At 41.3% G+C, this 14,453-nt stretch overlaps 1 protein-coding gene across 3 annotated transcripts in view; it reads left to right on the top strand.

Moving 5' to 3' along the window:
- LOC146002996 (uncharacterized) overlaps positions 1–14,453 on the top strand; it is a 757,155-nt gene that overhangs the window by 740,909 nt on the left and 1,793 nt on the right. For all 3 annotated transcript variants that reach the window (XM_083141160.1, XM_083141166.1, XM_083141155.1), the window contains exons 10-13: positions 492–584; positions 2,098–2,289; positions 8,816–8,911; positions 10,639–10,831. In XM_083141160.1, the coding sequence (XP_082997286.1) occupies positions 492–584; positions 2,098–2,289; positions 8,816–8,911; positions 10,639–10,831 (574 nt within the window). The remainder of the gene's footprint in view (positions 1–491; positions 585–2,097; positions 2,290–8,815; positions 8,912–10,638; positions 10,832–14,453) is intronic.

Below are 14,453 nucleotides of genomic sequence, written 5' to 3'. Positions count from 1 at the left end.
CGATCTCTAACTTCACACTAATCTTCATTCTTACTACGTTATTGTTATATAACCTAGAACTAATTATATATTCGACAGTGATCGCGTGATTTTACACGTCTATATTCTTGTGTAGAGACAACTTATTCAATTGCATTACGTATTTTCTAAAACAAAATTTTATTATATCGTTCATTGTCACAACTCGCGGTTCTGCAGAAACTTGTTCGTGGCAAACCGTCAGAATATAATAATATTTCGACCTTAGCGCCATCCGATGTCAGCGCTGCGAACTACGTATCGCCCAAGCTCTGTATTATTTGGATTTCTATTCATGCGTTATCTCCGTTTCGCCTCCTGCACGGTACGATTCAAGCACGTACCTTTGCAGCACTATCTCTCGCTTCTCTCTCCGTCCTTTTCCCGCTTTCACGCGCGTTCCTTCTTCATTGTTTGTGTTCTGTAATAACTTCCATTGTGCTGAATCGCCTCACCCTTTTGTTCCCTTTCAGCTGTGTGTGACCCATCGTGTGAAAACGGCGGCGTCTGCATTAAACCAGGCGTTTGCTCCTGTCCGGCCGGATTCGTTCAGCCCCGATGCTCCCGTAAGTATGAAAACGACGCCAAGGGATTGGTTTTAAAAAAAACAAGGTATGTCATTGTTTTGAGTTCCAGCTGGGGACCTGGGGCAGTCCGAATGCATTGTTATACTTTGAATTTCCCAGCTTTCTGGTGCGTTCTTTCAGTATTGCCACGTGTCATTCATCTTATCTCTCCCTCTCTCGTTACACAGTGACATTTTTTTAAAACGATGCAGTTTGAGCGTTTCTTTCTTCTCTGAATAAAATATGTGGTATAATAGATATGGGCTTTTCTTCTTCGTTTGTGTGTTTCAATTGTTGTTTAAGTCCACTTTATGCAGAGGGGCTAATCGGGAGTGGGCCTACAGTTTAAAATGGAATCCGAACCACTGTGCTATGTGTCTCCACCGGGTATCAAACCCGGGACCCGTTGATTGCAAGGCGAAGACGTTTTATACTTCGTTCATTCCTCCTTCTTCCTTGGCTTTCAAATAACGTTCTAACCTGTCGAAACTCTACTAATTCAGTGGCATTCAATGAAGTTAATGTAAATAGATTGAGAGTTGATACTGTTGCTATGGGTGTTCAGTCAGTCAGTATGGTGTCTGACTGCCATACGGAATACCCAGGTTCGATTCCGAGCATTAGTTATCTCAGCTGGGAATTTTCCCAACAATATCCTTGCTGCTTAAGCAGCTCTGGGATTCACCCAGCTCTCCAATTGTTACCTGGAGGCAAGGAACACGGGAGTGAGTTATAAAGAATATATATGTGGACCCCCTGCGCTAGCATTATGGCGAGAAGCCCTAGTGATAGCTGATACACGTATAATATAAGTTATAACTGTGTGGTCAAGTTACGTTGGATGGTTATTTATTTCAATTTCATTTTACCACATTTCAAAAATCTCATATGGACTTTCATCCCATGAACCCCTTCTATAAAGTATATTTTCTCTCCCAACTCCCTTCAAAATTAAAGCAACTTTCAACTATGTTCAGTCCTAGGAGTAAAGACAACGGGAACATGGTGCTGATCACACTACCTCCGCTATAGCCAATATTTATGTATAGAGAGAATTGTGGCCCTGCCTCCATACAACCTACGTGCTCTTATGACACTAGTATTGATGGTGATAGTAGTGGTAATAGTATTATCGATAGATGGAGCTGAGGCACTGAATCTCTTATTACTTATCTCTTTCAAAGTATAGCAGCAATATAACTAGCAATTTCAAGTATTAGATTGTGCTATTTATAGTAAAAGAGAAGATTATTCCTACATTACCTGAAATTTGCGAGTATCTTAAGTCCAACATAGAAAATTGAGATAGCACGGTAAAATGGTTTAAGTCTTAAAATAAATTAACGTAGAAAAAGGGCGCCAATAAAACGTAATCGTGCTAAAATTGACCATTCTTGTTACTTTATAACCCCACCATAACCATAGATCGATTCATTAGTGGCAGCAATTTGTAAACTAGCATGTTCCTACACGTAACTAACCGCCACTTGTGTTTTTTGCTCTCTTTCCGCAGCTATTTGTCCCGGCGGCTGCTACAACGGGGGATCCTGCGTGGCGCCCGGGAAGTGCTCCTGTCCGCCGGGCTACAAGGGCGACCTCTGCGAAGATCCCATTTGTCATGTTAATTGCCTGAACGGAGGACGCTGCGTGGGGCCCAACCTCTGCACGTGCCCGTCTGGGTGGGCAGGCCCCGACTGCTCCAAGCGTGAGTCGATACTTGTTCTCTTTTATCCTGCATGTTGTTTTCTCGCGCCAAAAAATGCTGTGATTGTGGAATCATGGTTTTTCCTTACGGTTGTGGTGCTCTCTTTAGAAATCAATGTGCGGTGTGGTTTCCCTGTTTTTTCCCTTCATTAACTTCAGCCAAATGTTGTCGACCACTGACGTGTTGGTTTCTTTCCTCAGGGTATGTCTTCATAGGCACTGGTATAAAAAGGGGGAGGAGAGGGAAGAGGGAAGACCAAAGCATTAGCCCCGTCAAGTTCGCTACACTTTTTGACACTAGGTGGAGTGCAGTGTTGCCACAATATGAGGGCACAATTTCCCTTTCCAAGGGGCAAAATTTCCCTTTATGGACCATTTTTTCCCTTCACCTAAGCACATCATACAATAATAATAATATTAGTAGTGGTAGTAGAAGTCCCGTTAATTTGTATTATTATTAGTGGTGGTGGAAGCAGCAGTAGTAGTAATTCCGTTGGTCCATGTCCATGTGAATAAAAAATGTTAAATTATTCACATACATGTCACCTTCATCGCTTCGTGACCAGATGTCTCAGGTTTGGATCCTGGTCAGGAATCCATTTAATCGTTAATCCTCATGGTTACTATTATCCGAGGATACAGAAAAGCGATGTACTTAACAGAAATATAAATAGATGCAGGCTATATTCAAGGGAGCAGGAAAAAGAACAGAGAAGATGAAAATGTGAATATGAAACTGGAACTTAACATAAATTGTAATAATGTAGTCAGATGTGTTAAAATTTCCCTGAAATTGTGGTATTTTTAATCAAAACTCCCTTTTCCCTTTTGGCTAAAATTTCTGTCCGAATTTCCCTGCAAAGGGAAATTTTCCTTCATGTGGCAACACTGGTGGAGTGCAGTTGCAACCCAGTGTTAGGCGTTCAACCCAAGTAAACGCTCTACGCAAGAATAGCGGTGTAGATTCAACAAATGCCTGTCTGCTGCTTTAAACGTACATTTCATTGCTTACCACGCACCATGTGACCCAGTTGCGTGCATACAATGTAAGCTACCGAAGCATTGCTTCGGAATGTAATAACGTAACAATATATTATGTCATTATAATCACACGATTATTCAATAATATCTAAATAAAACCGTTCCATTTCCTCGCTACACATAGAACAAATACCAGCCCCTGCAGGCCTGCACTGAGAAACCGAAGCGATCTTCCTCTCGCATCGGTTCAGCAGTTACAGACAGCTGCGCGCGCACCTCAAGGTCACGGGCCGTGTGCGTGTATTTCTGCAGCAAACGAAGCTAGCATCGAACAGAGAGTTCGAGAGTGTATCGGAGTGTTTCAACTCGTATTGTTTTCGATTTTCCTCAGTTTACGGGGTTGGTTTGACGAATATATATGAAAGTGTGTAAAGGTACCAGGTATTAACTAGTAATATAGAACAATGTGTACTATAAAAGAGCTTTTGTCTAAGCCGAGAGAAGGATGGAATTTCAAATCCGTTCATCTTGCAGAGGTGATCCACCGAAGTGTCAAGGGTGAGTTGAAAGCCAGAAACTAGTTATTTTCTATAAAATTTTGCTTATAGTAAAATTGATATTAGATCTAATTATTTCAATATCTATTATTTTAATTTAACCTATTATCAGTTGTGATTTTTATCTTTGATATTTATCCTTTTACTTTACCAGCTGTGATTTTTATCAAGGCAAGCCTGCCCCTTGATTTACTTTTGTTTACTTAAAAATATATATTCAGTGCTTCGGCTATCTAAATGGTCACCGCACACCACTGATGTGTTCATACACCACTCCAGAACATAGTGCAAACGGTGCAGACAGCAAATATTCTACGTGACACCAAATCGATGAGGTCGACGCCTCGGTATTGCACTTCGTAACCAACTAGACGCGAGAATGCAAAGTGCAGCGAACTATACGGGATATGTTTTGTTTTCATTATGGCTTGAAAATTTTCAGAAAGAATAGCTGTTTTGATAACCAAAGTCAGCAGTTGAATTGGTCACACAAACAATGTTGTATCCAACAAAAAACAAATGCCGCAGAAACAGCAAGACAACCAGTCATGTTCCATTCTTTTGTACGTTTTTCCTCCAATATGTAGTTCCACGGTGCAGAAAAGCTCCATCTGTTCTAGAACATGTCGCTACAATATGCTAGAAGCCAAAAACAATTAAATGTCTCCGTCTGCAAAATTGTTTTTGTTACAATGTTGTTTTTGTGACCGATTCAATTTGAGAAGTTTGCCAACATATGCTCAAGTTACACCACCTCAGTGATCCACTCACGGAGTGATTCACCCACATACCCTCAACACCCGCAAAAAGTTTTCCAACGTCCAAAATTGTTCGCAAAAGCTACGTTTATGGAAAATTTGGCACTAAATTTACCCTTATAGCCCCCTAAGAATGACCTCGCACCCCGACCCTGCTTGGAAAATTCTGGATACATCCCCTATCTATCATCTCCATCAGTAACAAGGATCAAGAATTCGAACAGGTGTTCTCGGGTTACCAGCCAGGTGAAATCGACGTTAGCTTCCAACGTTTCGAGCGCATACATGTGGAACAACATTCCCTGAAGATGAGAGCAATGTATGCACTCGAAACTTTGGAAGCTAACGTCGATTTCACCTGGCTGGTAACCCGAGAACACCTGTTCGAATCACGTCACCAGGAAAGCTACAATTCATATTAAGGATGAAGAATATTTTAAATGGTATCAGAGGCAAAAGTTGCCGGTTTGTTTTGAATCCACTTTATGCTCAGATAGGCTAATCAAGTATGGACCTTCTTTTTAAAGTTGAACTGTACCACTATGTGCTCCCACCAGGGATCGAACCCGGGACCCTCTGGTTACAAGGCGACAGCGTTTCCCCTACGTCATTGAGTTGGTTCCTTTTTTGTCTTCGAAACGCATTTTAAAGTTCCACAGTACAGTTTTAGTTTTCTCTTTGTGGTATTGAAATCATGTTTAAAATTATTTTCTCGGCGTTCATTCTTTTCGACGGACAAAACACTGCAAATGCAAGATCACAATACAGATGGCATCGCAAAAGTATAAAATTTGGTGAAACTTCACAGAAGGCTTAGAGAAATAGTGAAGCGGATCAAGCCACAAAGGAAATATAGTTCGCAGATTCTTTACAAATTCAATTAAATCTGCTGAAATATAATGAATAAGCGAACAATTAATTCAGATATACCTAGCAATCCTCACGACTGTTTCACGTGGCTTCGATATTAACACATATTATACTGATGAAACCCAACTGTAAATTAATAAAATACTTGCAGTATAAGTACAGCGCCTTGAATAACGTAGTGTGGAAAACGACCCAATAAACTGGTTCCCCAGACGGATGAGAAACACAGATAGCAGTGCGATCAATGTCGGTGCTAATTTTCTTATGAAAGTAATGCGGCTTAGTTAGTTTTTTGAATATATTATGTAGATTTGTTTGTCTTGAAAGGCGGTACGTGAATTGATGGAAACAGTTATATTTGTGGAGTGATTTGCAGTCACGAAATGGCATTAATTTGGAAAGAAAAGTAAAATAAAATGAATAAATAAATAGCATGCGTGCGTAACACAAGAAGAAACATCGCAATGTGATTCCGGATGTCAGGTCTTGGACTGTGTATTAGAGTTTATTTTTCTATGTTATTAGAATATAAATAGTATCCTGAGAGATATTTCATACCGAGGCGACAAACCACAAGTGTTGCTTGAAAGCGAGCAGTCGGAAATCAATGCAGCCGTTCGAACCGTAGGGACACAAGCTCTGACTGCACCGTTTCCTCAAGGAGATTTTAGACCAAAGCGACACGCGACAAACGATACGAGGATTTCACACCAAAGCGACACGGGTCATTCGGTCCAAGGCAACTTTCATACCGAAGCGACACATGTTGCAAAGGAGCCAATCAAGAGCAACATTTCACATCGTAGCGGTGACGGGAAGCACAGGCCAGCGTTCGGTTGGTGAAATCCTCAAGCGATAAGTGTCGCGTGCCGCTTGTCGCTTTGGTGCGCAATCTCACTAAAGCAAGACACTCATTGCATCGCGTGTGCTCGAACAACAAACCACGGCAACATGTTGCAAGCTATTGAGGAAATGGTCCAGTTTGAGCGACGCAGAAGCGACAAAGCGACACGTGTGGCTTATCGTGTCGCCTAGATCTGTTGTTGTAATATGCGGTTTACCGTGTCGCCTATCTGTTGTTCGCAAGCAACGCTTGCTAATAGACTGAAGTCACCATGTCGCTTGTCACTTAGTTGGGAACTCCCCTTGTAGCTCGTCGCTTCGGTCTCAGCACCCTTCCTTTAAGGAGCTTTCCGACCGAAGTAACAAGTAGCATGCGAATACGCCATATGAACGTGTCGTTTGCTGTTTGTACCCTCATGTGCAATGAATGCTAGTTTAAAGTCTGGAAGTGTGTGTCACTAGTGTGACAGTGTGAACATCCCGTGTCGCTTGTCCCATTGGTTTGAAAGTTGCCTTACACTTATGTCGATGGCACTAAGAAAGTTTTGTCGTTTCATGCAATCATCATTATCATCATCGCCACGATTAGTTTAAAGCGGAAGAAAAGATACAGTAAATATCAAAAATACAAATGCTTCAGTGTGTATATCTTTAAAGGAAATGATGATGATGATGATAATGAACCTAATTCATACACAAAATTTTAGTTGCCAAGAGCATTCCACGCGTATTTTTTCTCCCGTATTATTAACGAAAGTATGACGATAACAGGACGTGGTCAAACTGTCTAGAATGTTCGTTAATATCTTCGCGACCACTGTACCAAATATCATAGCTTTTATCGCATTCATAGAAATGCTTCATGTAAAAGAATCAGATGTTGCAGAGAAAACTCCATTTACTTCCATTATAAGCAGACGAATACCAAGTACCGGGTCCAACACCAGCGCCTCTAGAGGATCATTTTCGAGTGGAACCAGCCAGAGAGCGCAGAACCGTGCCGTTTTCCACACTACGTTATTCAAGGCGCTGTAGTATAAGTGCGTAGTTAGAGATCCGTTAGTTCATTTGAACTCTCCAGCCTAACTATTGTCTACTTTTGTGGAAGGAGGAAAAGGTTTATTATCCATTTGCCTTGACTCATCTCCTCCAACAGGTAGCTAGGTGCCGGGTCTCGCCCCGAGTTGATAGCTTCCCGGAGATGAGGCCTGCTCGAAAAAGGTTTATTATTATCCAAACACAACTGTAATCATTAAGTTTACAAACTTCCTTGGAGGCTTTTTTCTGGATAAACCTAATAGCAAAAATTGCTCTATACTTTTCATTTAGTCTCTGTACAGTCAACTGCAATGAAAATGATATCTGCATCCTGCAATACTCGTTTCCCTACAGTACAGTGTGTTATGTGTGTTGCATAACTATACAAGGATGGGATAACTTCAATAGTAACTTTTCAGTAGGAAGTTCGGGCATCAACGTAGAGTTATGCACTTAAAAAACCTAAAATATGCAATAAAAAGGTACGAAATATTCACTAAAAACACCTTACCCATTTTAAAATATTTTCTTGCAGTTGCCGCAAAAAAAGTTGTACATGTAGACAGATATTTGTTCTTTTTTTAACTCATACGATTTAATATGTAATAAATACAAGTTACAGTTCTGAATTCTTCCACACACTCTTGCTTACTTTATTTGCTGTTTTGTAAATGAAAGAAAAATTACATTCCGTACAATATGAAATCTCAAATTTTCAATCTTGAAACCCCATCTGTTTTTGCACGAATATATTTATACTCAGAAAAAAACTCTCTCTATTTCACAAGATACAATTGTACAATATTTGAAGACAAGAGTATCTGACACGTCAAGTTGAAGGCTCGTCTCTAGACTGCTCATTGCATTGTTGTCGTTCCTCTCTCAAAAAGAGTAGTTACATTATGTGTTCCCGCGAGAACGACGAAAGAAGTATCATTTCCTTGTCTTGTAGAAGAAAGTGGAGAATAAACAGCAGTGAAGGAAGGAAATATGAAGTTATTTTATTAAGAAGACAAAACGCCCAACGCACAGACGCAAAGTACAATTTTAGAAGTGGTTGTTGGCTCTAAAATATGAAAGAAGATTATACATATGTATGCATTTGCATGTACAATATGAATTTAAGCGTTTAAAATAAACATTTCCATATGCAATATCCTGGACCTATAAATAAGTATGCGCGGTCACACATACACCGACCTTCCGATATTTATTTTCAATAAAGGGCTTTCCAACAGTAACAATTCGTCGAATATTTCGATACCATCTTGACACCAAACTCGACGGTTATCCTGATACAATGTGACCACCATGTCGTCTGAACACTGAACACTGAAACCGGATCCAGTGTGAGCAATATGTGAAGCGGGTATTTCAGCTATTTCAGGTATCCCTTCTTTATTGCGGGTGATTGTAAGAATATAACCAAACCACATGTGGAAAGCCACGATCATAAATAACCTAATCTTGTCTTTTACAGCACTCTGTCATCCGGGTTGCAGATATGGCGGGGAATGTACAAAGCCATACTTGTGTGTATGTCCACCAGGAACAAGTGGTACTTTTTGTGAGAACTGTGAGTATTGTTGGTTTGAGTTCTTTGTTTTTCTTAAATATTAACTGTATTAGTAAACTAACAATGCATTGTAACATCATGTTATGAATAGTGAGCTTTAGCGCAAAAGTGGCACGCTGCGTGCGGCATTGGGTGGCATACCACTTCGAAACGGGATAAGTGTGATGCCACTTCGGCCTGAAACTGTCTTATAGTTACATGCGTTTTTTTCAAGTATGTGGAATGATTGCTCGCTGATTTGAGTACAAGACGCCTCAAAATAACAATGTTATGCGAAGACAAATATCTTCAAGTAATAAGGGCTTGAGATGCAAATAATAAACACCTGAAGGACAGGAGGAACAGTTTGTGTCCAGGACCCTGAACACGGCGGGTTTATAGAGCGACCACAAGGAGAAAAAACCTTGGACGAAAAGTCCCCGAGCAGCTTTCCCTTCTTCCGTTCAGCTCGGGACATAAGGAAGCATGATCCACTCTCCCCCTCCCCTCCTCGCGGGAGTACGGTGCACGGGAGTCGCGGATCTGCGCAGGTTGTTTTGCTTATGGTTCCACTATACCTGGCCTGTTTCAAGGCTTCATGACAAAACATTTTTTAGTGTTATTATTACTTTAAAATATATTGTACGTAAATCTGTTTATTTTTAAACGAAGCTAAATAACAAAAACAAAAAATGCAACACTATTAATACTACTACTCCTTCATCAATTTTATGTAAACGAATCATCTGAACCCCTTGAGCAAAATATCAACTGATGCCCATGTATAATAGAAACATGTAATGAGAATCAATTCTTACCATCGCCTTCACAAAATTTCTGCTGACGCTCTTTGCTTAAGTTATTAAGTCCACTCAATGGCGTCGATTGGGCGAGGGGGAGCGGTAGATGCCCCCCCAAACTTTTTGTCACTTTTACCAAGGGAAAGTAAACTATCATTGCCCCCCTTCAGTTTTATAACCCAATCTCTGCCACTAAGTCCACTTTATGCACAGATAGGCTAATCGGGACTGGTCCTACAGTTTAAAGTGATATCCGAATCATTATGACCCTCCATCGGGTATCGAACCCGGGAGCCCTTAATTATAAGACTGACGACGTTAGCACTATACCATCTGGGAGGCCGTTCGTGCCTGTGTTAGAGTGATTCAATTAAAATATCTCAGCTTGAAATATCTGTTTTCTCGATCCATTCTACTCGATATAATCGTACAAACTTGATCGGGTTTCTAATGCATCAATATTTTAAACTGTGTTCCTTTATAAAAAAAGTATTTTCCATGTTCAGTTTTCAATAGATATCAGTGTTGTGCAGGAGCGTATATTCTAGGCTAGCTAGACTATCTGCGAAGCCTGAAGTCTAGAGAATAAAATAGCTACAGGAGAAAAATCGATCAGAAATTGTAAATAATATTATTCATATCAGTGAGATGATGATGCTGATTCTGGAGTTGGCAACCTGATTTCTTATGAGTTGGCAACCTGATTTCCTATGAGTTGGCAACCTGATTTCCTATGAGTTGGCAACCTGATTTTTTTATGAGTTGGCAACCTGATTTCTTGTGAGTTGGCAACCTGATTTCTTGTGAGTTGGCAACCTGATTTCTTAGGAGTTGGTAAATTTATTTCTATCCATAGCCTAGGACCACGTGACATTGTGAGATAGCCCAGATCTTGGGCTCAGTATACGCCACTGGTGTTGTGTGACCTTTTTGCTTGTATCTTTCCAGATTCTTGCCAGTCAGAGTGCTTGAACGGAGGGAAATGCGTGGGCCCCAATCAATGCGAGTGTCCGAGGAACTTCAGTGGCGCCACCTGCGCTGACCCCGTCTGCGACCCCGGGTGTCTCAACGGAGGGAGCTGCCTAGCTGGGAACAGGTGCATCTGCCAACCCGGCTTCCTGGGACCTCGATGCGACAAAAGGTGAAGTGGGCTTAGGTAGTGTGATGATTTGCGTGGCGTTAAGCTTGCGCCCACTGGTACGGAAGCGGACGGAGCGGTAGACGAGACGGAAGCGTCGTTGAGGAAAAGACATACAAGCAAATCAAAGCTCGCCCCGCTTCCGGCTGCAGTGGGCGCCCAGCTTTAGTGAACACGACGCTTTTGGTGGTCTTGTTTATTAATATGACACTATGCAAGAGATTCTCAACCACTGTAACACGAGACGTTGAGGCAAGAATACAGTTTACGAAGAACACAGCCCCCCCTCTGATTTTTACTTGATATGAGGCTGAAGTGAGATAGATTTGTATTACAGAAAACGGATGGAATTCACTGATCATTGCAGTAGTGTAACTAATGACTTCTCCTCCACCCATCCCCGTACCCCCGCATAGAATCTTAACTTTTAAATTTTGTTCAGTTTGTTCATTACCTCGCCAATTCCTGATCCCTTAATATGGCTGCGATAATAAACACAAAGGGTCTAAAATGCAATATTACCTTAGAAGAAAATTGATGTTAAATTCCGTTTCACTTTTTTCTGTACGTATACGTTTACAACAATCTTAAAAACATTGTTTCTTTCTTCAAGCACTATAGAAAAGTTTATTTTCTTGTTACCAATGCAGTTTCTCACTATTCATCGAACTTTGTCGCTTGAAAGTCGATTTCCCCTCCTTACTTTTATTTGTTCAAGCCAGCACAAGGTCATTTGAAAGAGTGGTTCCTTTCTCGCTGTTACGGATACCTTGCACCACTTGGGTTTTTTGTTTTTTTAACGTTGTTTTTCTCCCACTATTGGTTAATCTTATTGATTATCTTATTAATTGGATAACATTATAAATGCATACTACAAAGATTGTGAGCAAAGTACACGACCAACGTTAAGATTCTACACAAATGTAAGAAAAAAACCACTGCGTTATAAAATAAAGTAAAAGCATTGATTGATTTGGTGTTTTAAGTCCACTTTATGTACAGCAAGGCTAATTGAGACTGGACCTACAGTTTAAAGTGGGATTCGAACCACTATGTGCCTCCACCGGGTATCGAACCCGGTACCCCTTCATTACAAGGCGACGACGCTACCACTGCGCCATCGGGGAGGCCTAAAGTAAAAGTAAAGTGTTCCCCTGTGCTATCCACCACGCCATGAAGCCATACAAGGAGTGTGGAGTTAGGGCTCCATACTTTCTTGATCACGGCTGATGGTGCGGGTGATGTGATCAGCACCACGCCTCTAGCCGCCTTTACCCACCAGAATTTCCTCAATGTAGCTACTTATGAAATCCATCGCAACATTAACATCAACATCTCAAAACTAAACACTGGCATGCGACAGGTCCACCAACTGTGACGACAAATTTTAAAGAAAATTTCAAACTAACAACAAAAGAAAATCAACATATAGAGAAGTGACACGAGCCTGAATTGAAGAAACACGGCTATGGAATGGACAAAACTGTGATAAATCCAACAACCTGGCTTGGACTGTAATAGAAATGTATTTGAATGCCGATCAACAGCATTCTGTGAATGGTGTCGCTGAATCATTGAAATCGATAGGTGAATAATACAGAAATCAAACGGAATTATTATGTATGTACATAAGAAATAATAGTCTCTTAAGTTTCAGTCTAATTTCATATCCTGAAATGCACGTTTATGGATGCAGAACGAGGCGTCAAATTGGTTCCGAATATGCACGAAAGTTAAGCCACCTGATTTTCCAGTCCTCACCTTCCACCTCAGAAGAACCTCAACGCGCGGGATTCTTTGTGGATACCCCCTAACCTGGCCGCATCCCAAAACAAACCACTTCCTTTCCTCTTCCCCGGAAGCCGGAAAGTGACGGGCAACTCATATCGCAGCATATTACACACCGTCCTCATTTTACGCCCGTGGAATCCACGACCTCCCACGAACACCTCACGACCTCAATTTCCACCCTCCGCACCATCCGGGAGATGTTCAAATTATCGCAGGAAGAGTGGGAGGAAGAACGCCACTTCAAATCTCGCACTGACTGAGGTATTAGTGCAACCGGGGTGCGACGTTTTGATATTCTCGCCTTCAACGGGCGGGTAATTTCCCAATTAACACTGGAATTTCCCCTCATTTTGTCCTCGCAGCCAGGAAGACCTCTTCAGCCCTTAATACTGTTTCAGGAAATGCGTTGCCTCAAAACTTGAGAGGGGGCAAGGGGGGAGATTGCCATTACTGGAGCTACCGGGCTCTTGTTATAACCATGGCAAGAAGACATCCAATAGGCGAAAGGACCAAAATTAAGATGGCTGGAGTTCTTAGTCCTCGGCCCTGATGGAGTTTCTTGTGTAGCGGAGGCGGAAAAAGAAGAAGAGAAGATGCTGGCTGATATTATCTTCTCCTCCTTGTCCCCTTTTGATTCCTTAACGTTCCATTAGACCCGAATTCAATTTCTCGCTTCTTTTGAAACATTCCGAGAGAGGAGAGGCAAATATTTTAACACCAGCAGGCAAAGAGACGCAGTTTCGACTGGCTGATATAATTTCTGGAAGGCGCCTTTTGCTGTCTTCTCTCTCAATGAAGTTGCGGAAACTCTTCTCTCAGCCTCCTTGTAATGGGCTTCCCTTCGTTTACCTGCTTGCGACTTGAAAAGATTCACCAATTAAGGAAATTCTCGAAGCAGGTTGACGTATCTTGTGGGTTCTTGCCTTCAGGCGCTGATGACTTGAACAAAGCTTTCGACGTGGTGAACTTCATTACTATGATGTTGGGTGCAGGGAGCCATTCTCAGTCGGAACACGGGTGCAATTATTTGAAGTCTTGTTTCAACCGGATTAATTAATTAATATTCTTGGAAATGTCTGCAGAGGGGGTTTATTCAAAAAGTAATCATGGTGAGTGAAATCGACCACACAGAAAGTAGAAGGCAAATTGTTCATTGTCACGTTCGTTCACCTTGTTTTATGCAAAGTTGGCTCCACCAGGGGCTCCAACTTCAATTCTTGGATAAAATGAGAGCATGAAGATGGCAACCTCTGCTTTAATAATACGTAGGGCATTTTTAAAAATGGTGAAGACGATTGGACTTTGTTTTTTTACCAGTGATTGTTGTAACCGAGGGGTCGCGGCCGGTGGAGGTACGTCGTGGTTCGGATACCACTTTAAATTGCAGGTCCTGTCCCGATTAGCCTATTAATGCATAAAGTGGACATTTTGTTGGTCGCCCTCTTGCTCACCGAAATAGCCGTGGACTTTTCGATCTCTCCACCGAAATTCTCAGGTTTGAGTCCCGGACTGGTCATGGGTGTTCTTTGTTTTCATCAATTTCATTCAATCATCACTTATTTCCATCGTCGCAATTAGTCATGAGTGACAGGAAATTATGTAAAACAATAGATGAAAAAAAAATAGCCATTTAGTGGATCAAGAATCACCCTCTCTCTGGAACGGAGATATGGCGATTTTAAATTTTCGCAAAAACAAAAACAAAAACAAAAAAACGTGAAAATTTTATAAAACCAAAACATTTTTCTAAAGGACGTATCTCTGCCCCTAATTGAGCTAGAGTGAAAGGGATTGCAGATTTGGAATCTGCACGTCAAGACCTTTCAATAGAGTG

Source organism: Lepisma saccharinum, chromosome 1, assembly GCF_977018435.1.
Source record: "Lepisma saccharinum chromosome 1, izLepSacc3.1, whole genome shotgun sequence".
In the NCBI taxonomy this organism is placed as follows: Eukaryota; Metazoa; Arthropoda; class Insecta; order Zygentoma; family Lepismatidae; genus Lepisma; species Lepisma saccharinum.
Note: the sequence above shows the minus strand (reverse complement) of the source record. Positions and strands in the feature narration are given on the sequence as shown.